The sequence below is a fragment of the Orcinus orca genome, chromosome 20, assembly GCF_937001465.1.
Source record: "Orcinus orca chromosome 20, mOrcOrc1.1, whole genome shotgun sequence".
In the NCBI taxonomy this organism is placed as follows: domain Eukaryota; kingdom Metazoa; phylum Chordata; class Mammalia; order Artiodactyla; family Delphinidae; genus Orcinus; species Orcinus orca.
Genome location: NC_064578.1, coordinates 33,722,007 through 33,748,433, shown reverse-complemented (window position 1 = coordinate 33,748,433; position 26,427 = coordinate 33,722,007). Strand labels below are relative to the sequence as shown.

The 26,427-nt window shown below is 42.0% G+C and overlaps 2 protein-coding genes across 21 annotated transcripts in view; one reads left to right on the top strand and one right to left on the bottom strand.

Moving 5' to 3' along the window:
* Positions 1–6,431, top strand: part of ADCY7 (adenylate cyclase 7) — a 60,751-nt gene extending 54,320 nt beyond the window's left edge. For 15 of the 17 annotated variants that reach the window (XM_033418906.2, XM_004265062.4, XM_049703787.1 and 12 more), the window contains 7 exons: positions 2–89; positions 455–610; positions 1,301–1,447; positions 2,035–2,139; positions 2,527–2,641; positions 3,252–3,376; positions 3,577–6,431. In XM_033418906.2, coding sequence (XP_033274797.1) covers positions 2–89; positions 455–610; positions 1,301–1,447; positions 2,035–2,139; positions 2,527–2,641; positions 3,252–3,376; positions 3,577–3,732 — 892 coding nt within the window. In that variant the 3' untranslated portion in view covers positions 3,733–6,431. Of the gene's footprint in view, position 1; positions 90–454; positions 1,448–2,034; positions 2,140–2,526; positions 2,642–3,251; positions 3,377–3,576 lie in introns of those variants that run through there. The other 2 variants (XM_049703788.1, XM_049703789.1) reach the window with 2 other exon arrangements.
* A 1,045-nt stretch (positions 6,432–7,476) lies between these two features.
* BRD7 (bromodomain containing 7) overlaps positions 7,477–26,427 on the bottom strand; it is a 40,398-nt gene continuing 21,447 nt past the window's right edge. The window contains exons 7-18 of one of the 4 annotated variants that reach the window (XM_049703790.1): positions 22,237–22,421; positions 21,118–21,241; positions 20,158–20,233; positions 17,564–17,671; positions 16,698–16,833; positions 14,474–14,585; positions 12,833–12,889; positions 10,660–10,774; positions 10,215–10,358; positions 9,861–10,004; positions 9,476–9,540; positions 7,477–8,545 (exon numbers count right to left, since the gene is read on the bottom strand). In XM_049703790.1, the coding sequence (XP_049559747.1) occupies positions 9,485–9,540; positions 9,861–10,004; positions 10,215–10,358; positions 10,660–10,774; positions 12,833–12,889; positions 14,474–14,585; positions 16,698–16,833; positions 17,564–17,671; positions 20,158–20,233; positions 21,118–21,241; positions 22,237–22,421 (1,257 nt within the window). In that variant the 3' untranslated portion in view covers positions 7,477–8,545; positions 9,476–9,484. Of the gene's footprint in view, positions 8,546–9,302; positions 9,541–9,860; positions 10,005–10,214; positions 10,359–10,659; positions 10,775–12,832; positions 12,890–14,473; positions 14,586–16,697; positions 16,834–17,563; positions 17,672–20,157; positions 20,234–21,117; positions 21,242–22,236; positions 22,422–26,427 lie in introns of those variants that run through there. The other 3 variants (XM_012539579.3, XM_004264885.3, XM_033418919.2) reach the window with 3 other exon arrangements.

Sequence of the window (26,427 nt, the reverse complement as noted above, 5' to 3'; positions counted from 1 at the left end):
GCTCCCCGTCCTGTTCATGGGATCTGAAGACAATGATCAATTTCTACCTGGTCCTGTTTTACACCACCCTCATCATGCTCTCCAGACAGGTACGGCCCAGGAGGCGCCCTCTGCGTCCCTAGCTCTACCTGGCTGCTTGTACCTCTTTCTGGAGAGGCTGGGGGTGAGGCTGGGGCTGCCTCAGATTTGGAGCAGCACACAGGACTGCAGGCTTTCGGGGAGCTCCGGTCCCTGGGTCGGGGTCCTGGGCAAGTGTCCTTACCTCCCATCAGGACACGAGTGACATTTAATCCTGTGGGTCACTTGGCTGACTGGGGAGTGGCTGTTGAGTTGGGGACGTTTGCCAGGGGCACAGGCTGCAGTGCTGATGGGCGGCTCCGTAGCCCCCAGGGTTACGAGTGCGCTCTGCCCTCGCTCACTGCTGCCGGGACACCGATGTTCCTTCTGTCCGCAGATTGACTATTACTGCCGCTTGGACTGTCTGTGGAAGAAGAAGTTCAAGAAGGAACACGAGGAGTTTGAAACCATGGAGAATGTGAACCGCCTTCTTCTAGAGAATGTCCTGCCAGCCCATGTGGCCGCCCACTTCATTGGTGACAAGTTAAATGAGGTGTGGGTGAGAGGGGGCTCAGTCACTAGGACAGGGAGACTGAAGGTACAGATGCAGTCCCGTGGAGGGATGCACTATAGCTACAAGGTGCTTTCTGCACTTGGTTTCCATGGCTCTTGGCCTCACTGATGCGCCCAGGAGACCATGTGTGGTGTTAGCTGTAAGAACACAGGCTTTGGATTGGAGACTAGGGTTCAGGTGTGATTGTGGACAAGATCCCTCACTGCCCTGGGCCTTGATTTTCACATCTATAAAATGGGGCTGATAGTACTTGGCTGGCAGGATGGTTGCAAGGATCAGATGTCCAGGTATTTGCAACCTGGACCATCTGTTGATGAAAACATGCATTTTTACCAATTCTGTGTAGCAGAGAGTTTTTTATCTATGGAAACTCAGGCCCAGTGGGCATGGAACCCAGGCCTCCTGTTACCTTCTGCTACACACGGGTTCTCAAGCCCAGCTGTACAGACCCAGGGTACTTAAAGGAGCCCCAAACCAACCTGAGTCTGACTCTCCCCAACACATTGATTCAGAATCTCCTATTCTGTAACAGCCCCCACTTGAGTCCCATGTACAGCCAGCATCTGCTCCTGGAGTGCGACGAATCGCCTCCCGTCTGCTTCCCCCCACCACCCGCCCCAACGAGGTCTGGTGGCCACAGGGTCATGTTTCTACCCACCCCCAATCCAGGACTGGTACCATCAGTCCTATGACTGCGTGTGTGTCATGTTTGCATCCGTGCCGGACTTCAAAGTATTCTACACGGAGTGCGACGTCAACAAGGAAGGGCTGGAGTGCCTGCGCCTGTTGAACGAGATCATAGCTGACTTTGATGAGGTGAGGCCTCCCTCCACACAGCCTGGAGAGGGCAGGCTGGGGCCGGGGGCACCCTGCGCCCACTGAACACGTGTGCTGCGGCGCCCTTGGGGAGAACACGTGGCACACAAATTATAAAAAGTACCTACACGTTTGCTTGCTTGTCACGATGTAATTTATCTTCTCTGTGAGGGGCAGCTTGCTTATTAGATTTAGGTTGTAGAACAGTCTGATTTCCTGCCAAGCCTGTGCTAGCAACCTGTTTCAAAGGAAGTCACTCAGTTTGGGCTTAACTCTTAGCTGCAAATAATCGACATTCCTGTGTAGATACTGTTGGGCGGGGTGTTTGCTCCTTCGCAGGCATGAGACCAGATGAGAATGGAAGAGACAGGGAATGTCAGGGAACAGAGACGAGGGAGCAGCAGGGAGAGAACCCAGAGGCTGTGTCCCCACCTGTACGGAGGTGTGAACTCAGGTGGGAAGGGCCCCCGCATGAGAAATGTTTGCATTAGGAGTGGTGGTGGGAGAGAATCCTACGCCCTTCTCAGAACCTGGGACAGGCCTGGGCTGCAGCTGTGTTGTATGGCCTGCTTCCTTTCGTCTTATAGCTGCTGTTAAAGCCCAAGTTCAGTGGTGTGGAGAAGATCAAGACCATCGGCAGCACGTACATGGCAGCTGCAGGGCTCAGCATCCCCTCAGGGAACGAGAACCAGGTACCCAGGCAATCTGGTGGTCCCATGTCCCAGCCCCAGATGAGGGGAAATTCAAGACAGCCCCAGACCGACACCTCTCCGTGCCCCCTCCTTTGAGGGAAGGGCAGAGGAGCTCATGGCTCAGCCTGAGGGAGCCTTTGGGTGGAGGGGTTGGGGCAGGCGGCCCCTCACCAGGAGGGGAGCTTAGGTGGGGGAGCAGGTCCTAGACCCTCTGTGGAGGAGCCTGGGTACATCTCTGCCCATCAGTGGTCCCCCATGGGTTTCATGCCCAGGCTGGCACACAGCGCTCAGCAGGTCAGGGTGTTGGAGCGTCCGTCTGACAGCCGGTGGAGGCAGGAAGACGGGGTGTGATTGGCCCTGGCCCCAATGGAGTGCTCTGTCCTGCAGGACCTGGAGCGGCAGCACGCCCACATCGGCATCATGGTGGAGTTCAGCACCGCCCTGATGAGCAAGCTAGATGGCATCAACCGGCACTCCTTCAACTCCTTCCGCCTCCGAGTTGGTGAGGCCCTGGGAAGGCGGGCTGGGCCTGAGCTCCGGGTGGGACTGTGCAGCTCCCGCCTCCTGGCAAATCCACTCTCAGTCTGGTGTATGTTGTCATCTGCCATGAAAAGTTTTAGAAATCCCTTTCTGATCTTAAAACCCCAGTGACTGGGTAATAAGAATTCTTTGCGTACTATTTATGAAGTTACCTTGGCAAGTTTTAAGTAAACAGGAATATATCACTACGGGGACTGGAAAGCCCAAATCCCTGGCTGTAAAGAGGTGACCTTAAATACACTGAGAACAAAGCAAAATCATTAACCTAAGTAGTCACTGTTAGCTAACAGGGTCAGCGCTCAAAGCCCATTTACTGTTCAAGAGATTAGCAGATACAAGAAGTGTTAACAGTGGACTCAGGTTTCACATCCAGCACAGTCTGAAAAAGAACTGCCCAGGGAGCACTCTCCTCCCATCCCAAGTACCACCTCCCGTCAGACTCAGGAAGCACCCTTCCAACCTTCATTGCAGTTGTTCCGTCAACGCTTTCTGTGGTTGTCGGGTGGATTCTGCGGCCTTATAAGCCTGAGGCTTTGCCTCTATGATCTGCTAACTGCAAACATGTTCTTTAGGCATAAACCATGGGCCCGTGATTGCTGGAGTGATTGGGGCACGAAAACCTCAGTACGACATCTGGGGAAACACGGTCAATGTTGCCAGTCGAATGGAGAGCACTGGGGAACTTGGGAAAATCCAGGTAAAAGCTCACCTGGGGAAACCTGTGCCCAAGGGGGAAGAACTTCCCAGAGGTGAGGGAGCCTGGGCATCAGTCAGCTGTGGGGTTCTAGCCACAGAATGCTCGAGGGAAACCAGACCCCGTCGGCCGATTTCTCTTCATCCCTCCCACAGCAGATTTTCTTTCTGCTTCTGAAGACTTAGGTTTCTTTTCCTTTTCAGGTTACTGAAGAGACATGTACCATCCTCCAGGGACTAGGTTATTCTTGTGAATGCCGTGGACTGATTAACGTCAAAGGCAAAGGCGAACTGCGGACTTACTTTGTCTGTACGGATACTGCCAAGTTTCAAGGGTTGGGGCTGAACGGAGGGCTTTAGGTAGGTGCAGAACGTGCTGGAAGCCGATTTCCTTCCCTGAAGCAAGCCGGGGGGAAGGCTCAGCCCCACGGCGGTCACAAAGGCAGTCCAAGGGTTTGGCCATTACCACCCCCAGCAGGTGGTTGTGCATGGCTTCCTTGAACTGGCACTAGAGGATTTCTCAGCTTGAGGCGACCACCAAGCCTTACACACAGGCAGCCAGAGCCTCTGTGCTGTCGGAGTCTGCAGCTCGGCCTCCAGCACAGCAGGGAACGGCTCATTTGTGAGTTTTAGACCCTCATCCCCCCGGGTGCTGTGGATGAGACCTCAGAGCGTGACCTGGAGACCCCTGCCCACCCCTGCTCCCCCTTGGCCTGTGAGCTGCACAGGCGAGACTCGTCTTTCTTTTCTTGTCCAGGATGGGTGGAGACTCCTTTCTCCCCAGCAGAACAGCTACAAGAGTCCACGTTTCTCATACAGGCATTCTGGTAAAGAGTTGAAAGGGTGCTTGTTTTAAATCTATAAATGGTTTCAAGCAATTGGGAGAAAACCCCACAGTGGACACTTCTTATTTCTTGTCATCTTTGGTATGTGTCTGTTTTAAATGGATACATTGTTAATGGAGGTATTTCTTATCCTTTAAATGACTTCTGAGATGCTAGACAAATTATCTTCTCTGCAGCGTAGTCTCTGCCTTTGTAACCACTGACACGTAAGTGGGACCACTGTCCAGTGTGAGCATATGAGATCAGCTCAGCTGTGGGATGGAGCTCAGAGGAATGCGGCTCATAGCAGGAAGGCAAGGAGTGTCACAGCCTTGGCTTTGAATCAAACAACTTTGAAGCCAGAATTTTGAGATTAGGTTTAATATGAGAAAAGCCTAGAAAATAAGGTATAAGCTCTTAGCCCTTCCTTGGCTCCTCATGCATTTTTGAGCACCCGCTGCAACCTTCAACTCTGTCTTAGCTTTATACTGGAAAGGAATGGAGTCTGTGTGGAGAGAAGCTGGACAGCCTGTAGTGCTTTCCTTTCCTTCAGTCCTCATAGCTAGCTCTGAAGAGCTTCAAAACTAAGAGCATCTACTCAGCATCAGCACCTGTAGAGCTTCCTGTATCTGGGAGGCCAGCCCTCTCACAGGTGCTCCGATGTCCTTGTTCTCAACTCAATGAATCAAGGCAAGGGAAAACGCCAGGTCTGTGAGGTGGTGTCTTACAGCACTTTAGCTCTAAAAGAATGGAAAGAAGTCTACCTATGTTGTTTCAAGGTGAGAAATAATAATAACCAAACTGCCCGTTCCTTTTTCTGAACTGATGTCATTGCCTCATAACCACAGTATCCCTGGGGTTTCTGATAAATACAACTGAATTTCACTATCTAGCAGGAATTCTTAGCCAGAAGTCATCCATGAACTCCTCTGAAATTATGCAGAAAATCTTGCATACGTGAGGCTTCAAAAGATGACACAACGTTGCAGACAGGTGACTAAGCAGCCAGGTCTGCCTGGGATGGAGGGCTGTGGGGTGCGCTGGCACCCCAGCCACGGGCAGGGAGGGGACTGAAGCCCAAGCTGCTGCCTGCTGGTGCTGTGTCTTGTTGGGGGCTGGGTGGGCTAGTGGCAGCTCTGATGCTCTGCATGAAACTGGAATAGGTAGGAATCAATCACAAGAACTTGCTGGCCTAAAGGAATTTCATTGTGAAAACGCTGGTAAGGGAAATAAGCCGTACTTAAATTGCCTTTTTTACACACCAATTCTTCATCTAAGTACTATGCTGAAATCTATACCCTTAAAATCAGGAGTGACCAGGGCTGCTCAATAGGGCTCTCCTGGGAAGTCAGGAAGGTTCTGTCACGGATATGCTGTAGACACACATCAGTGTGCTGGGCCTCTCTGAGGTGGGCATACTTCTGCTCTTGCAATATGCAAATTACTTTCTTCCTCTGGCAAAGAAATCCCAGTTGGGAGTTTTAAAAAATAATTGGTTACCATTTGTGTATTTTTCTTTCACTGTGCTCAGATAAGAATATTGTTTTGAGGTTTTTTGTTTTGTTTTGTTTTTGCGGTACGCGGGCCTCTCACTGTTGTGGCCTCTCCCGTTGCGGAGCACAGTCTCCGGACGCGCAGGCTCAGCGGCCATGGCTCACGGGCCCAGCCGCTCTGTGGCATGTGGGATCCTCCCAGACTGGGGCACGAAGCCGCGTCCCCTGCATCGGCAGGCGGACTCTCAACCACTGCGCCACCAGAGAAGTCCCTAAGTTTTGAGTTTTTGATGATCAGATCATAGTGTATAACTGACCATAAAAATCACTTATTTTTCAAAAATTTGTTTTCCAATTACCAAGTCATTTCTTCACAGGTGTCATTTTGCTTTATGACAAGTATCTTTCTTAACACTGACCTTCTCTCTATGGGTCAGGGACCTGCTTCAGATTTCTACTGAGGTGGCCTCACTCATGCTAGTGAAAATCACACCTGAAGTTTTCTGGTTTACTTATTAAGAACATTTCCTAACAGACAAGATCATTAACCACTGTATACATTGTGTATATGTACAGAAATATGCTTTGAGAAAGTACATGCAAATGACTAGGGGTTATTCTATATACTGAATATTTATAGACCTGTAACATTTGTTTCAAAATGTTATAATTTCATTTTTATAAAGCACCAGTGTTTCTCCTTTGTTTAGCTTTTCATAGATTAAATTAGCAATTTGGAAAACCTGATGTCCTAAGGTTTTTTTTTTGTCAGTTTTTTTTTTAACATCTTTATTGGAGTATAATTGCTTTACAGTGGTGTGTTAGTTTCTGCTTTATAACAAAGTGAATCAGTTATACATATACATATGTTCCCATCTCTCTTCCCTCTTGGGTCTCCCTCCCCCCACCCTCCCTATCCCACCCCTCTAGGTGGTCACAAAACACGGAGCTGATCTCCCTGTGCTATGTGGCTGCTTCCCACTAGCTATCTACCTTACGTTTGGTAGTGTATTTATGTCCATGCCACTCTCTCACTTTGTCCCAGCTTACCCTTCCCCCTCCCCATATCCTCAAGTCCATTCTCTAGTAGGTCTGTGTCTTTATTCCCGTCTTACCCCTAGGGTCTTCATGACCTTTTTTTCTTCAATTCCATATACATGTGTTAGCATATGGTATTTATTTTTCTCTTTCTGACTTACTTCACTCTGTATGAGACTCTAGGTCCATCCACCTCACTACAAATAACTCAAATTTCGTTTCTTTTTATGGCTAATATTTCATTGTATATATGTGCCACATCTTCTTTATCCATTCATCTGATGATGGACACTTAGGTTGCTTCCATGTCCTGGCTATTGTAAATAGAGCTGCAACGAACATTTTGGTACGTGACTCTTTTTGAATTATGGTTTTCTCAGGGTATATGCCCAGTAGTGGGATTGCTGTGTCGTATGGTAATTCTTAGTTTTTTAAGGACCCTCCATACTGTTCTCCATAGTGGCTGTATCAATTTACATTCCCACCAGCAGTGCCAGAGTGTTGCCTTTTCTCCATACCCACTCCAGCATTTACTGTTTGTTTCTAGATTTTTTGATGGTGGCCATTTTGTCCGGTGTAAGATGATATCTCATTGTAGTTTTGATTTGCATTTCTCTAATGATAAATGATGTTGAGCATTCTTTCATGTGTTTGTTGGCAATCTGTATATCTTCTTTGGAGAAATGTCTATTTAGGTCTTCTGCCCATTTTTGGATTGGGTTGGTTTTTTTTGTTATTGAGCTGCATGAGCTGCTTGTAAATTTTGGAGATTAATCCTTTGTCAGTTGCTTCATTTGCAAATATTTTCCCCCATTGTGAGGGCTGTCTTTTGGTCTTGTTTATGGTTTCCTTTGCTGTGCAAAAGCTTTGAAGTTTCATTAGGTCCCATTTGTTTATTTTTGTTTTTATTTCCATTTCTCTAGGAGGTGGGTCAAAAAGGATCTTGCTGTGGTTTATGTCATAGAGTGTTCTGCCTATGTTTTCCTCTAAGAGTTTGATAGTTTCTGGCCTTACATTTAGGTCTTTAATCCATTTTGAGCTTATTTTTGTATATGGTGTTAGGGAGTGTTCTAATTTCATACTTTTACATGTACCTGTCCAGTTTTCCCAGCACCACTTATTGAAGAGGCTCTTTTCTCCACTGTATGTTCTTCCCTCCTTTATCAAAGATAAGGTGACCATATGTGCATGGGTTTATCTCTGGGCTTTCTAAGCTGTTCCACTGATCTATATTTCTGTTTTTGTGGCAGTACCATACTGTCTTGATTACTGTAGCTTTGTAGTATAGTCTGAAGTCAGGGAGCCTGATTCCTAAGGTGTTCTGAATTTAAATGTTTTCTTGGTCTTCGGGAACTTACCTTATTAGCTAAGTAGATCTAAAGTTTGAGTCGGTTACTGCCTGAATTATGTTTGAGAGACAAACTCTAAAAAGACTTGATAAATACATATTTGAACTGATTCTTTAATTCTCTTGGCATATGATTTCAAGTATGTTTTTGAAAGATTAGGTCATCTTAACTCTCTTGAGAGATTCAATTTTCCTTCACCCTACTTGTTAAGTGTTAGTTTTCAAAGTCAAGAAAATAATAAAATAGCTTCCTGCCTGGATGTTTTATAGAAGGGCTCCATGCAGTCTGAGTAGGGTCTTAAGCTTAATTTGTTCACTGAACTAGGCTACAGTCTAGTGCCTGGTTATAGAAGAGGACCACATCATCGTCTCCTACTTAAGTAATCAGACTGCTCGGGCACTTGACCTTTGCATTTCAGGTAAAAGTAGATGAGTATTAGTTTAGGGCGTACGGCAGAGGCATAGGTAACCTGTGAGAAACAGTAAACAGAAACGTAAACTTTCCTTTAAGCTTGGTGATTTCCTTACGTATTCATGGATGATTTAGTTTGTTATCTTATTTGGCTTATCCTTTTACTGTAGTTCCAAATAACCCTCTGACAAATGGCAAAAACAAACCAAAAAGGAACACTAGACAAGTTAGTTAGTGCTATGAAACTCCTGATATGTTCTGTTTGTTTTGTTTTGTTTTTGTGGTGGTGGGAAGCCCCTAATCCTTCTACATAAGGACATCATTCCCAACAGGTATACAGGGGACACACTAGTAAATTCTAAAGTTATTTTAAGTGTATTTGTTTTCATGGCATAACAATGGAAAATCTCATTGGATGGGGATTTTAAAGAAGAGTTTCTCAGTCATGGTCCTGCCTGTGAAACATAAGGAAGCAGCACTATCACTGCTCTGCAAGAACTTTGCCCAGGTCCACTCCCACCCACTTTCTGCTCAGTATGGCAACAGGTCAAAATCATTCATTCCTCACAAGGCCACTTTTTGAATAAATCATCAAGGTGAAATCTGGTAAGTCAGGAACCATTTGGTTATAATTTCCTTAATGAGAAGTACAGCAATGTGGCAAAATGAGGGATTTCAGTTATTTGGGGAACTTCTTTCAATGGATGGTCATAAAAAGGCTGTTTTATTTTTTGAGCTTTTCTCTATCATTTCATCCTCAGATTCAGCCCCAGGGAAAGGTGAAGGGGTGACTTAGCTGATATGCACAATACAGCTCACAGTCCCAGGTTCAGCTTTATTACCTAATAGAAGTCCAATCTCTGCAACATTAAAATTAATTGCTCCAAAGTTTAATTAAAAACACAATTTACAAATATTTAATATCTTCTGAAAAAGCATCTCCAAGTTAAGAATGAAAAAAATATATACATAATATATAATCAAATACCAGTTAGCTTCAAATCCCATCAGGTCCACACTCAGTAACATCAGTCTTTTTAGGTTCTTCAAAATCTGGAAGAAAAAAACCCCCTTCATTCAGTACTTTTTTCCTTTTAATTAGAAAAGGTATGTGAAGGTAAAAAAAGGGTGACTGTTGACAGCCCTTCTTTACTACGTTCCAGGTTAAAGACTAGGTGCATCACTGTGGCTTTTTTTTTTTTTTGGCAAATGTGTGAAATCTTTATTCCTTAGACAAGATGGAAAAAAAACTAAATAGTTTATATGTTAACAGCAGAGACAAAACCTGTCAGATGTTACTTGGAGGGGGAAGACCAATGTTTACTTTTACTCACACTTAGCCCTCCACTCTCCCGGAGACACAGGGCACGTACCTTCTGTTAAATCTACAAAGGTGTTTTCAACCACCGGGGAGGGGATGGAAATCCCCATTGCTTTTCGGACTCCATACATGCTTACAATATCCCCCGGAGTTACTTGCTGTGCAAGTTCTTTAAGGTTATTGGTCACTTGTTCAGCTGGAAAGAAAAATCAACATAAAGACAGTTCAAGGTACTGAAATGTGGTTCCTTTAGATAACTTAAAAAAAAAAAAAAGCCCAATAAATATATAAGTGGCAAAAAATAAACTGTCCATGGTATTCACTTCAGTGTTACTTTATTGTGGTATCACTACTCAGAAATTTTCCCTTTAAGCACCCTTATTCTCCTACCAGAGGTACAACATACCAAGATGCATTTCTCTGTATGAGGGACCCAAGAGACAGATCATGTTGGGAGGGGGTCTGGTGCTCAAACGCTCATTCTGGGCTTCCTGGAGCTCTCTGAGCAGTTTGGTGGTCTCATCAAGTTTCCTCTGGAACACTTCAGCTTCTGTGTGGTAAGAAAAATAACTTACTAAGGACAACATGGACATACTTGTATTTGATCTTGTGCAATAAATTGAGTACTATGCTCTGGGGTTTTGCTATTTATTGGTTAGTCTTCTCTCCTCAAAGGAGTAATCCCCCTCAAATGAAATCAACACCAAAGACATGCTTTATTATTCCACTGAAGCATGGCCAGTCAAGATGTTCCTGTAGTGAATGGCTATGTTAGTCTGTGCTACTGTGACATTAAATCTTGACTGCCTGTGTCATGAAGTATTTCCTTCAAACCCTCTGGAGACACTTACCTTCCGAGTCAAAAACTTCAACGGGAGCTCCAAAGTTTGCTACTGCTTTCAGTGCTGTAAGCCTGTCTTGATTATTGGAGTCTAAATGCCCTGTTGGTTCGATTTCTGTAATCTGCTTTAAAAAAAAAGATTAATTGAGCTTGCTAAGCCCTGACAGTGCTAGAATGAGAAATTAAGAAGATGGCTTGTGTTTGTAAGCCGAGCTATAGAGCTATAATTCTGATGCCTATAAAAACCTTTAAAATGCCATTCCCAAATCCTGGCAAAAGTGTCCATAAATCACACTTCTTGGTAATGGAATGGTGTGTCTTACACAATCTGCATCACTTGTTTTATCACCACTCTAAAGATAAGCCTTGTTACTGCCGACACTGTGAAGCGCTTTTGGTGACTGTGACAAGGCTGCAGTTTCTGAGGTTCACAGGCAGTGTTTCAGTCTATACACTTGCACTCCCCTGTGGAAGACCTTGAACATAATAAGATACTTCCTGGGTCTCCTCCAGGCCCCAAAGCCAGGCCGTAGTATTGCACGGGAGAAACAAAATCCTAAAAAGGGTGGAGTTTTATTTTTGGAATCACAAGACTCGGAGTTTTCCATAACCCCAACACTGCTTTTTAGGAACAGATCAATCCTGACAATGAGTAAACAAAAGTTAATGGTTCCTTTTATACTTTGGTATTGCACTCTCAGCTCGGACAGTCTGAACATCCTATTTCTCTACCGACATACGGGCTAAAAGTGTGTGGCGGAGAAAACCGTATCGGTACATATTGATACTTATGGTTTGCCATTTCGGCTGGGCCCTTACTTCCCTATTCAACAAACTTCTTACCCAGCTTTCTTTCCCATTCTGAAGTTTTCTTTCATTCTTGCCTGCTCACCAAGTACATGACCTTGCTTGGCTCCTCTTTCTTGGAAAATGACAGGATTTTGTCAGTACCATCTACACTACCATCTACATTTGCATCTGTCTTTACTTGATCTCACATCTTCAAGTTTTCTTTCCCTTCAAAGAGCTTACATCTCTCTGATCTTCAATGTCCCAGTTTTCCTCCAGTCATTTAACTCACGGTACCTTTATCTTGTCCCCACCATTTTACTGAAATTACTCTGATTAAGGTTACAAATGACACCTGCTGGTCTCCTCTTACTGGGCTTCTGTGCAGCATCTGACACTGCTGGACTCTTTCCTGCATTAGTCTTCCATGGTTTTCCCACCTTAACTACTGGTCTCTCCAAGGTTCTGTTCTTTGGCCTTTTCCCAGGCTACGTGTTCTGCCTGGACAATCTCAGTCACCTAATACCTACAATAATTCTACCTTGACACCAGTGACTTCCAGATCCACACCTCCACTGATGTCTCAAATCACACTCACCAGCCCTGAAACCAAGTGAAATTTCTTTCCCTGCCAAAGGTGTGCTCCTTTTCCTGTATGTCGAATATGAGCTAACAATACTAATATCTACCTCGTGCAGGTCCTGTCAATTTTAGTTCTACTGTATTTCTCTTTATTGTACATCTTCATTCTCTTCCATTGTATTGTTATCTAAGCAAAAAATTAACTAGTGTTAAGTCCCATAGCTTTTCACTGGTCCCCTCCCTCCAGCCCCTCTCTCGCCTCCACATTTGATCACAGCAGTCTAACTTCTAAAATCTCAACTTCTTAAGCACTGCATATATGACTCGTCATCATTTGGTCCTCAATACCTTTCCTCCTCTCTCCAGGTACCCTGTGGTCACTCACTTTCTGGGTGCTCTGCACATGTGCCTTGCCTGCTCAGATCTATTCAGGTCATTACACATGAAGTTCTACCCACTTCACACACCTGGCCCTGTGCTGCAGGAACCCTGTTCATCCTTCTAGACCCAGTTCATCCGGAAGTCCCTCTGTGAGGATCTCCTCAGCTGTCCAAAGCAGCTGGTTTCCCCAACCTGCGTTCCCACAACATGTACATTTACTCTGTACGGTAACTGGCTTTGGCTCCCTTGTTTACGTGCGTGCTTATCTACTGCACTCGCTGCTACTACATTCCCCACAGGCAAAAAAAGTTCTTCGATCTCAGGAGACACTCGATAAATATTTTTCTTTTAAAATAAAAGCTTTATCATTTAGGCTTTTTAGCTTATTCGCCATTTAAATATTTCTTATAAAGAGTAAAAAATATAATCACCTCCATTTCTTTTGCTGTGTCAAGCATCCTAGTTTGGCCTTCATCTTCAGGAGATGACTATAAGGATAAAGAAAAACACTTTATTAAAAGACATATAAAAAGGCAAATATCAAGGAAAATAGAAAAACATCAAGAGTTTCACGGCAAGATAAAAGGAATAAGAATATGTATTATCAAAATATAATTTTTTAAACCAAAAATGAATTAGATATAATTACTAGCATTTTGAGAGTATTTTGTGAGCCCAGAGTACATATTACTGGTGACTTTAAGACTGACAGTTCTATGACCAATCAAGAAGCAACATACATGTTTAAGAAGATACTTGGTAAATAGCATACAAGGACCTAAATAAATGGAGCCTTATTTTCAGCAATAGGTGGTTGAAATCTCTGACAAAGAGAAGATAGGAGTACTCCAGGGTGTATTCTGCATAAAAAGAGGCAACACTTGCAGACAGCAGAGAATGTAAAATATTCAAATGCTACAGAGAACATGAAAACTTCCCATAATCCTAGTCTTCAGAGATACTGCATATATGAACAATACATGTATCATGCAAAAAAAATCAATCATGATCTGTTATCTTTTCTTGAAAGGTTATACTGTGATTTAACTGATTCCCAGTTTTAAAAAATTATAAACACTGTATTGCTTATATATAACTTCTATCTTAATTTGCTAGTATAAATTCTAAGAGGAACTGCTGGATCAAAGGGCAGAGGAACTTTAAATTTGAAATATATTGCCATATCAACAAAATGAAAGACATGCAATTTTAGTTCAAGACTTTTAATTAATTCAGGTTAACTGCTGGGAAGGGTATATAGTAAAAATATTTTTGAATTGATGTAAAGCTGAATGTTTTTTAGGTCATGTGAATGCAGTTTATGTGCTAAGATATAAGACTGTACAGCAGTTCTCACTGAACTTCAGGCGCTGACTCAGCTTTGCTGACAGGTCACCCAAGGACCAGCAGCCACAGGTACAGCGAGGGCAGAGGACAAGGCAACTACAGTCACAGCCACCAGGAAGAGTTATGACCCCCAGGAGATACAGGGTTCCTCTAACTATGGTGACAAGGACATTCTGGAGACCAACTCTCCTCTACACTGAAGGAACACTTTCTGGTTTTAATCTTTGAGCCAGGTCTCTGAATTATCCCAGATTATGAACTATGTCCAACTGAACTGGAGCTAGTTTACAAGTGTTAATACAATACAGCAATGAGGAAGCTTGTTACTTTTTTACTTGAGGCTCCACCACTGTATTATTACTATGTAATAAGGAAAAGGACATTCCCTATCATTTTAGTCAACTTAATGTCAAGCCAGTGAGCAAGACTTCCTTTTTTGTTGGGGCACAGAACACGAGCTGACTTCTGAGTTATAACCCCGTTTTTGATTCCTACGTTTCCAAGATGAGGAGATAAAGACAACCCTCTGGCCCTCACAGACCCTGGTAGCCGAGTTACGCGTTTCCGTTCATTGTCCTCCACCCATGGTCTCCACCCGGGCTGGGCTGTCTTTTCAGCGGAATGGAGTTCAGCTGTCACACTGGTAAATCGCATGGTTTCATAACACTGATGACTAACACCTGAGGGCCAATGACAAATCACTGTTTCTTTAGCAGCATTCTTACCATCTCCAACTCCTGCAGGGTTCTAGAATGTCCTCCTTTTGTTAAAACATCCAGTAAACTATCTGCCATAACATATGGATAATCTTGGCATGTGGCCAAAAACTCATGGATGCTGAAAGAGAGCGTGTTGGGAAAGTCACTTTCATACAAATCATCTCCACTGGCGTAATCTTCCTATCATAGCCAACTGTTTCATTAGATGCCCTTAATTTATACCCCATGATGTGAAACTTTCCATCTGGACACAACACTGTATTTACATATTTACCAGTGATCAAGTTATCATCACAAGAGAATTAAACAATACCAAGAACACCATGAAAAGGAAATGCTCCTGGGGAAAACTTCAAAGAGAAACAAGACCTCAGTGATGGAGGGGATCAGGGCTCAGCCTCTGGAATTCTTTGCTTCTCCCCTTCACTTCTTCCCTAAGGTGATCGTATTCACCTCAGGACTCTCACATATACTAAAAGACTCTAAAAGTCACACCTCCAGTTTGGACCACACTCTGGACAGCTCCATTTGGAGGTCTAATAGGCTCAAAATGTTCAAAATTGAGTTGCTGGATCTTCCTCCCGAAGTAGTCCTAAAATCTTCCCCTTCTCAGTAAAGAGCAATGTCATCCTTTTAGGCTTGGTCTAAAACCCTGGAGTCCTCCTTGACTTTGCTCTCTCAAACCCCACTTCAGTGAGTCAAGAAATCCTCCTGTCTGACTACTGATCCCTTCTCAGCACCTCAGCCACCACTCCCATGGTCCAGTTCTCATCTGGATTATGACAGCTGTTCCTCTGTTTCTTCCCTTGCCCCCCTGCAATCTGTTTTCCACAGAGCAGCCATAGTGCTCCTTTTAAAATTATAAGCCAGACTTGGTCACTACTCTGTTCAAAAGCCACCAATATTTTCCCATCTCACTTAGAATAAAATGCCAAGTCCTTACAAAGATCTACTCCCACCAGTTATTTCCCCTACTCTTCCTGTCCCTTACTGCTCTTCTTGGTCTCTAAATGTGTCAGGCAGGTTCCCACCTGAGGGCTTTCGCACAGCTATTCCACTGGCTGGAATGTTCTTCTTTCAGATGGCAGCAACGCTTGCTTCTTTACTGCCTTCAGTTTTGCTCAATGTTCACTTAGCAAAGCCTTCCTTGACTACCCTATTTAAAACAGCACCCCTCTCCCAATCCTAGCACTATCTTCCTTTACTTCTTTACTTTTCTTCAAAACACCTGTTACCACCTGACAGGAGGGCATGGGTCTTTGTCAGCATTGTTTCCCAGGGGAATCCCCAGTATCTAGACGAATGCCTGGAAAATAAGGCACCTGCAATGCCTGTATGTGGAATGCGTGGATGAATAATCCAGAAAGAATTTATTCAAGCTGGTGAGAAGAGGTCTACAGGATATACAAATGGCTTGATCTTAAACCCCAGTCACTGACTAAGGACCCCTGCCTTATAAAAACACTGCTGCCACTACCACCATACATATATAGAAGTGAACAAACCCCCCTTTGTCAGAACACCAGGAGACTGGTTAATCTATTGGGTTAAATTCTTACATATGACGAAGTTAACGAAGTGCCAGGGCCCAGGAGGAATAACCCAAGCTCAGTGTCCCACCCCAAGCCAGAATCCCAGTAAATCAGGACATTTCATTATGTTGATGGGATGCAAAGTACCCAACATCCTAAATAAGAACACAAAGTTATCTTCCCACAGAAACAATAAGGGATAGTTGAGTGTAACTGCAGTGGTCTACTGGTACGTGACAGGTCAAACAGGCTTGGATGTGGGTTGCGTTAGGAATCGAATCATGTCCTACCTCTGATCTTGGGGAAAATGGGTTGTGGCTTCCCAAACTGATCAAATTTGGAACAACTCACTGACACACAAAACTGTTACAGTAAAGCAGGTGGCACGTCAACATTTTGAAGCAACAAGCTCCTGAATTTTAGTAAGCATCTTTAAAAAGATATTTTTGTAAGAATTAAAATACTACAGATGCCAACATCAGAAAATATTAGGGAGATACATTCTTTCTTTAAAATATATGGTCTCTATTAAAGAACGATGATAACTAAGGGTCTATTTAATTACTGTCAATTAAAAAAATTACTGAACACATTTTCTACCAATTGAATAACTCTGTAAGTCTATCAATAGATCACTTACGTATATCAGTATTTTAGGACAATGTAGCACTCAGAATACTGACGAACTGGTGACTCACCTGAAATCACTCGGGAGGTCAGAGTCTTCCCCATAGGTTGAATAGATTAAATCAGAATCGTCCTTGCTGATGTTTGCAAATGTGGAGTCATAATGTGGTGCATAAGAACTGTAGGGTCCATAATTCAAGTATAACACTGTTGATAAAAACACACACACACACAAAACCACAATACCATTCTTTAACTTGTATGTCAATCTATTTTTTTGTTTATTAAAGATTAATCCCTTCTAACTTTGCTACTTCATTGACTGGCATACAAATTTAGGGTAAACATTTTCTCCAAACATGTATTTGTGAAGTCACAACTCAGGTGAATCTTTGCCCACAAAGCAGAGAGGAAAAAAAAGAAATAACAGAACTCATTTTGAATACTAACACTGATTTTTTCAGGGGCTTCCCTGGTGGCACAGTGGTTAAGAATCCACCTGCCAATGCAGGGGACACGGGTTTGAGCCCTGGTCCGGGAAGATCTCACATGCTGCGGAGCAACTAAGCCCGTGCGCCAGAACTACTGAGCCTGTGCTCTAGAGCCCGCAAGCCACAACTACTGAGCCCACATGCCACAACTACTGAAGCCTGCACGCCTAGAGCCCGTGCTCCGCAACAAGAAGCCACCGCAATGAGAAGCCCAGCACCACAACGAAGAGTAGCCCCCGCTCGCTACAACTAGAGAAAGCCCACGCACAGCAACAAACACCCAACGCGGCCAAAAATAAATATAGAAAAAAAAATACTGATTTTTCAGTTTCTTAATAAAACAGCTAATTAATGTTGCAAAAATACCATAAAGAGAGTGCTTCTTTTCCTCAGCTCCTTGAGAAAGAGAGAAGAGAAAAAACTTGACTACCATGTGGGAGCCTTACCTGGAGTTACCTTGTTCCTTTTATCTTCTTTGAACCCCTGCAAAGTATTCACTCCAGACTGAAGTCTTCCAGTCGTCATTCCCAGTCTCACAGGGCAGTAGCCTGGTTCTAAAACATAAGAATGAGCACGGTGGAGGCAGCTCATGTGGCAGTGATCCAGATGGCGCTCTCACTCAGCGTCTGTGCGCACACTGCTTCATGCCATTCACGTGACTCTGGGCAGCCCTTGCTCTACCCATTTTTAACATAAGAAAATCTGAGCTTAGAAAGGCAGGAACATACGCGGACCAAAATCTGGTCCTTTTCATTATACTCTACTGCATCCTGGAATTCTTTATAATCATGTTGCACTTCACTTTAAAAAACATGTTTAAAGTTTTTTAAACATGGACTTTAAAAAAATTTTTCTTTTGGCCGCACCCCGCAGCATGTGGGATCTTAGTTCCCCCACCAGGGATCAAACCTGTGCCCTCTGCATTGGGAGTGTGGAGTCTTAACCACTGGACAGCCAGGGAAGTCCTGAAGGTCGGATCTTTTAATGTTAAGATGATGCAAGTAAACCAGTAGAAAAGGTCAAGTAAAAGACTAAGGGAAAATACATGATTAAAGACAAGAACTCATAATATATTCAGGATAAGTTAATCTGAATTAATCTGAGGTAGACTTGCACTGCAGGGAAGAATAGTCTTTAAAGATGTGACGTCTGTAAACCAGGAACAAACCCCTGTAATGATGCTAGAAATCTGTGATATAAGCATAAGAACTGAGAAGGATGGTATCAGGAGAAAACGTGGTCTCTAACAAATTCCAACAGAAAGGACATTTTCTCTTGGGGAAGAGACAAGATGATTTTTGTAGCATGACCACCCTGGAATAGAGTCTACTGCCACATGTGATCAGTGTGATAAAATAAACGCACTTGTGAGAAACTTCAAACACCTAAATCAGATCTTCTGCAATTTGGTGTCCTAATTGGTACTAGTGCCTCCAACCAGGAGGATGGAGCTGAGACAGGGACATCTTCTGCCTTAAACCAGTAAACTGGCCTCCTGGGGGAGCTGCTGTGTGTGTGAGGAGTCAGGTCAGCGCTGGCCACATTTGATAATGCCTACAGAAGCAGGAAATCCAGAAAACCAGACCAAGAGCAGAGACCAGACCCCAAGTACAAAGAAAGGGGCAGATCTTAAGGTGTGACCTAAATCAACTTAGCTGCGTCACCACATTTTCATCACGGCTATACTACAGAGAGCAATGCTCTCAATCCTGTGGCATTTTCTTTTTTATTTTTCTCCCCTGTGGCATTTTCTTTGACCCAAGACCCTAAAAAGTTCGTATGAAAAGTTCATATAAAAGTAAAAAATGAGTTTTGTTCTGAAAACATAGCACCAGTTCCTTTTCTTCTAAGTAAGGAGGCTATTAATGTTCTCCTTCAGCATTTCAAGAGTGGAATGCAATGCTCAAAGAGAACACTGACAGGCTTGCGTCAAATGCATCAAGCTCTTCTTTGCTTCAAGGTGTTTTTTTTACCTGTTATTCCCCAATCCCTTACCCACCATTTTGGGATCAACCTAAACATCTCTTAAGGAAGCCCTCTCTGACCCCCAGACACGAGACAGATATATCCTGTTACTACTCTGCCGCTCTGTTCCTCTGATGTACTGATTCATGGTGGACAAGTTGCCATCTCTTTACATGATTCTTTTTGTTTGTGTCCTCCTTTCCCCACTCCACAGAACGTAAGGGGGACTTGTCTCTTCTTGTTTTGCTCCCTTTTTACACCTAGCTCCACCTCAAGCTCCTAAGACAGTGTCTTCCTCGTGGCAAACAATAAATAATGGAGACTATTTCCTGAAGTGCAGGAATTTTGTCATTATTCATTTTTGTATCTCCAATTAACTCTCTCCTAATGGTAGTATGAAAACAGATATTTATAAAATATTCTCATGCTTATCACATGATTTTCCCCCCTCAGATGAATGACATAAATTTCCCATTGTTACATCAAGGTTTAAAATATTCCCTATACTACTTCCATTAAAATATCATTTGAGAAAATGTAAGTATGACTTGAGTTTCTAAAATAGTGATCTCCAACCTTTGTAAACTTTCTATCAACCACAGTGAAAGATATGTCATTAACTATATATTATTCCATTCCCATTAAAGTACTACATGGCATATATATTCATTTTATTCCCTGAAATTAAAAAGTCAAGTTAAATTTATTATGCCATAGTCTGAGGGTTTTGAGATACTTCAAGAAATAACTGAGCCTTTATACCAGAGTCTCTTAAAACCAGGGCTAGAAATGACTGCCTAATATTTTGGCTTTGTTAATGGTGGGTATGATATTCCAGGCACTTTATATTTTAAAGAAAACTTGATCTGTAGTGTACTTATTTGGGATGAAATAAAGTTAGGCTAGCTGTTAGCGTGAAGTACACCATGCCTAGCCAAGTTCTTTACGGATGATGATACAGTTAGGTTTATCAATATTCAGACTTGTTGCTTTAAAATGTTAACCCGGGTTACTGCTCTTTTCCAAATTAGCATCAAGTTCAAAGTTCATGCACAGTCTAATTCTGTGAACTTACCTCCTACAACAGGATCCACAGGATGGAGAAGTCCCAATGTTGTTGTTCCATCTGGTTTCCTCCTTTCAAATTCACACTGCAATGACCCAAAGTATTCAAATGGCATGAACAGTTTTATATACCATATGTACATATGCTGCTCATCAGAAAACCTTACCTTAGTTTAGTCAAGCTAATATTACAGGTAGCGATCATCACTATACTCAGATATCAACTTTCACACCTGTCTCCATGCACACAGGTGTTGATGGGTTAAAGAAATGAAGGTTAGAGAAATCTCAGAATTTTGAAGAGCTGTGTGGGTCCTTAAGGTCACCGAGTTCTGTTCACTCTATTAAAAAAGGATACTGGGGCTTCCCTGGTGGCACAGTGGTTGGGAGTCCGCCTGCCGGTGCGGGGGACACGGGTTCGTGCCCCGGTCTGGGAAGATCCCATATGCCGGGGAGCGGCTGGGCCCGTGAGCCATGGCCGCTGAGCCTGCGCGTCCGGAGCCTGTGCTCCGCAAAGGGAGAGGCCGCGACAGTGAGAGGCCCGCGTACCGCCAAAAAACAAACAAACCAACAAAAAAGGATACTGAAGGCCAGGGAAGGGGAGTGACTTGCCCAAAGTCATGTATTAATTCATTTGGTTTTAGAACCAACGTGCTATACAATATGACTTGAAAAGACCAGTACATAAATGTTTTCTTTGTAAGCTTTAAGTCTGTGGTTCATTTTCCAACTTTAGAACACATTAACATCACTTAAAAAAACAAACAAACCCAAATCCCTTTATCCAGTAACAGAGGATAATACTATATACTTTACAAACCAAGTATATTATTACTTTTTCTTTTTGTGAGTGTTCTCCTTAAGAACTCTATGGCAGATATGGATTAAAAGGACACAAGCAACTTAAAAACTGTAAGTTTCAGACAACCCGAATCAGTAGGTAATGAAACGAAAGGAAAAGCTTGATCACCTGACTATTAACAAGCCGCCTGGTCAGCTTTCCTCCAGATTCCTTAACAATGCGGTCAATCTGCTCCTGCTCTCTTTCTACATTATTGCTTTTAAATTTATCTTCAAGTACATCTTTGTCTTTCCTGAAAACACACATTAGTACTAAGTAAAAAAAAAAAAGATAAGATGAAAACATTAAAATGTAATTCCAAATATGAATACAACTAAAGTGGAGAAATTTGCGCTACTGATTAAAACTTTGTTCCTTAATGACCTGGTAAGGGGCCCTAATAATACACCAACAGTAAGGCAAACCAAGTAGTTGGCTAGTTCCCTCCCTTTTTGTGTCCAGTGTTACTTGCTCTAAACGTTTTTCTTAGAAGATTCACAAAAATGAAACTCCACCTCAAATATGTTTTAAAAGGGGAGGGGCACACAATTTGTATTTATTAAGTTCAATATTTAAAATTAAAATAAATGTACATTTAAAATGTATAAATCTTAGAAATATAACAAAAACTTGTCACAAGTTTACTTTCTTTGCATTATGACAGCAGAAATCGCACACTGCTAACTAAACCCTTCTCCCAGAGTTGACAGCGAGGTGCTGGGCATCAGAGTAGGCAGTGGTGTGAGCAGGATATACACGACTGTGTCCGGCCATGCCAGCTGCTGCCCAGTAGGACCAGTGGCTCATTACTGCTCCTACCAGCTGACACTGAGTGGAAAACATGCACACATCTCAGTGATAGCCCATCTGTTTAGAAGGTAGCTTTAACTGTGCTTAGGCTTAAGTACGGTCTCAACTCCTTTGTGGAATGAAATAATGAATACACTTTTTTCTTAAACAAATAGTTCTACTAAAATAAACTCACAGACAATTATGAGTCCCTAACGGTAATTTACTGGTTTTAAAACTACTTTCATACAGAATAGACATTCAGAACTATTTTCTGAACTGTGTTTGGACAATTCCATATAATGCTTTGCATGAGAAGAAGGGTATCAAATCATCAAAATGGACTTTCAGGACAAAACCCAACCAACCATGGACCCAAGGCAGGCCCCCAATCAGTATTTTCTCCCGATACTGGTGTGAAAAAGACAGCTTAACCTTAATATTCCAAAGATTCTTTACTTTTTATTTTCCTTATTGGGACTCTTGAAGCCTTGTGCCTCAGTGTCTCCAGAGTCTTCCCTCTCTCTTGGCCAGCAGCCGCTGTCCTCCCCACTCTGCGAGGTGTCTGTTCTATCTTTCTGCTTTCGACTTTTTTGCAAGTCTGCCATGAAGTCTATGCTCTGCTTCAGGCTCTGAATTCTCTCCTAAAAATATTCAAGAATATTCTTATTGAATGTTTGTCATTCATTTTGAAAGTAATCCATTTTTCCCCCCACAAGAGTTTGCACTTATCCTGTTATTAACTAGGGAAGAAAAACAATTAAATGTAATCATACCAACAGAGTAGAATATTTAGGAACCAGGACAATAAAGTCTATTCCTTCAATGCAGATAATTTCCAACATAAGAGAATGCTCTATAACTTTGCTGCATTATCAGAAAGTTCACAGAAGAGAAAGTGTGAATAAATACTAAGTATTCTTTGCAGTACTAAATTTAAAAAGTAAAATTTAGTTTAATAGGATGTTAAAGTTTTATATTTAACAGAATGGTTTTATCTTCTGAAATTTAAGAATTATCAGGTATTTAAAACCTAGAGCATGTGAACATGTGAAGATCCCTTACATTCTGGTATCCTGGGATAATCAATGATGATTCTGGCATTTTTCTCTGTGTGAAAACATGCCTCAAGGAGAATAAAAAGGCTGCTAGCATAGTTTCTTTTTCAGAGTGCATAATGTTCTAACCAAAGAAGTATTGTTTCTGTTTTGTGAAACATGCTGAATTTTCCACTGCATTGATACGCTGTGAAATTTTCATGGTGGTTAAGGACTTGAGGTTTCTGGACAAATGTTAAAGAGGCAGATTTGTTCCCAGTGACTATTCTGCGTTTTATTTCTGAGTGTTGTCACTGGATAAAATATGGACTGCAGTCTCCTCAGGGCTGCACAGCAACAGCAGGGAAGACTTCTGTGGAATAATAGAAACTAGAACTGGAAGGGACCAGAGGTCATTCAAATAAGAACAGTGTAGCCCAGAAATGCTAAATGACTCACCTAAAGTCACAGAACCAGTGACCAAGACCAGGCCTCTTGTCTCTCACGATGGGGACTTTCCTCATCATACTCTGCTGTATTAGCAGTACAGACTGAGAGCCTCAAGAAATGAACCCTGCTATTTTTACTGGACTATAATTTTAAAATAATCTTAAAACTATTTAAGCAATATATTTTATGGTAGACAAAGACATGGGTAGAGGAGAAAATAAATACCTTGTTAATTTATTATTCAGAGAGGAAAAGTGTTAACAGGTTTAACATTCTAGTATTTTTCTAAGCATTACACATATTAGCAAATTGGAATTATAATGAACATTTTGTAACAAGCAAAGTTTTTTTTTTTCAGTTAATAAACTGCAAGTATCTCCCTTCTGTATCATAAAATATTCTTAACAACTGTACAGTATTTCATCCCAGTGCGTCTCATGGTTTAATTAATGACCCTTACTGGACATTTAGCTTATTTCCAAGTTTCTCCTATTATAAATAAAAGTCTCCAGGAATCTCTATCTCTTTAGAATAAATCCTAGGAGTAAAAATACTAGGTCAAAGGGAATGAGTATTTTTAAGGCTTCTGATGTGTACTACTTCTTTCTAGAAAAACTGTAACAATTAATAGTATTTGAAAGTTTCACCAGTGTTTGAAATTTTCTCTGAATCCCTGGCAAACTGATTAGTACCATTAAAAAAAAACTACTAATTTGATTTTTAAAAACAGGTTTTATTTTAATACACACTTAAAAAATACTAGTGATACTTTCTGTGTGCATTTACTGGCCATTTGTGTTTCCCCTTGTGCATGTCACTTAAGCCATTTCTTAACTCATCTATTTCTAGCACCTGAAACGGAGGTTGGCACATAGTAGGCACTCAATAAATGCTGGTTAAATAAATGGCCTTAGATCACAAAATTCTCAGTAACCTATTTAATTTCCATTCTAGAGTTTTATAAAGCAGAACCTACATTTAATAATGTTTTCAGATTTTTAGAAAAACATAATATGCATAAAATTAAAATAATTCAATTAGATAAATTTTCTAAATTTCAACACAAGTCATGGAAAAAAATTGAGTTTAATTAATTTTAATTTGAAAGCAATGTCTTTCTTTTTTGGTAACTAAAATGTCTCCAAATCAGCATACTGTTTATTAATTCTCAATTTTACAAATGTCTAAGGGGTTTGATTCTTTGCCATTAATTGTTAACAGCTAACACCTACTGAGTGCTCACTCACGTAGCAGGTATAATTTTATAAGGTAAGTACTACTGTTATGCCATTTTACGTGATGGGAAAAAGGCTGAGAAAGGTTACATGGCCTGTGTAAGATCACACAGAGTCTCAATAACACAGCCAGGACCTGAACCTTGATTAGTCTGATCCAAAGCCACTATGCTATGAATAGTACTGTTTATACTATAATGCAGCATTTAGTATTTGGGAGATCAAAAGAATTATTCTGCATATGTCCACTTTTTATAAAAATAACACATCTAATAGTCACCTAATAGTCACTACTTGTGTGTAACTGAAAAAATGATGAATGACTGCTCTACAATCTTTACACTGAATTCAAAAACAGTTATCTTTGAAAAGACACCATTCACGGAAGGGTGTACTGGGCTCTCTTGGGAGATGTGCTATTAAAAGAGTAATTCAGAAGGTCTAAATTTAAACATTTAAAAATCACTACTGTAAGGGTCTCTTCCATCTAGCGTGGAGAGAACAGTCAACAGGAAGCTATAACACAGGATGCGTAGGGCTCCTCAACAGGAAGAGATCTGAAAAAAGGGAAGACAACAGAGAGAGAAAAGGGAAAGTGGAAAAGAAAGGTTTTCTTTCCTGTGCTTCCAGCCATCCCATCCCCAATAAAATACAAGAGATACTGGAGTCGTTTACATGTTATATTAACTACATTATTTAAAGATGAGAAAACAGTGGTAGATCAAAGTTGAAAATTTTACTTGGATATGTTATGTTTGCGAATTAAACTTTATCCTAAAAATTCAATGTACATATTTTGGAGTGACTAAACACTGCATTTGTTGGGTGCACTTTTACTTCAAATACAAAAATAGCAAGTATTTGCAGGTTTTTAAAACTGGAATATGGCTTGGTTCTGGATTCTGAGTTTTTCTGCAAAGAATGGGATAAACATTTTATATTCTCCTTTCCTCTGCATATTTTGCCAAAGATGGGTAACTGGCTTACATTACAGTTTCCCAAGTCTCTAGGAAAGGGTGGGAATTGATGTTGTCTAAATATTAGGAGTGCAAGAATGAACATCAATCCAAATGTTTTTCTTTCCTCCGTTAAGTGGATACAAGAATCTTTCAGAGCCAAGCACACAGACACTAAGACATCTGCGCACCAAGGCAATTCTTTAAATGTAAAACTGTGATACAAATGATCACATTTGATATAAAAATTGGAAAACCATGTGCATCTACACATGACTCATTTCTACTATTCTCTAACTCCCTTGAATTTGAACCCGAGCCCTTGATTCTGACTTCTTTCTCCTCATACCCACTCATTTCTCTTTGCAAAATCCCTCTCACATCTTGTTCTTCTTGATCTCCTCCTTACTCTAGCTCTTTCTAAAATCAGCACATTAATGCTAGCAATTATCTTTGAGATCTCAGATTAAACCTTCTTCTCTACAGTTAAGAACACTGAGGCCCAGGGTGGTTAATGGGCCCAGGGTGGGCCAAGGTTCAAAAGTTAGTGGAAAAGAGCTAAAACTAGAACTCAGTCTTCTGACTTCCCGCTGTGATAAGGTGCCAGGTTTGTCTCAGTTAATTTTCCATCCTATGCAGAGTTGTGAGTAAAACCTCGAAAAACGTGATTTATCTTGTGAGCTCTCCTCTTCTCCCAGCAGATGCACATGATCACCTCAATTTGCCCTTCAAGGTCATTCATCAGCCGTCGACGAGACTCCCGTCACTTTCTGCCACTATCTACAGTATCTCTGTTTTGAATAAGTTATCAGATTAAGCTCCCTCATGAAGCTTGATGATGATGTGTCTGCGTCTCTGCACACGTTTCTCCCATGTCAAATGCCTTAATATGTGCAACAGTTCTTATCCTTCAAAGGAAAGTCTGCTCCTGTGGGGAGGTGGCTTTGAGACAATTCCAAATTATCGTTCATT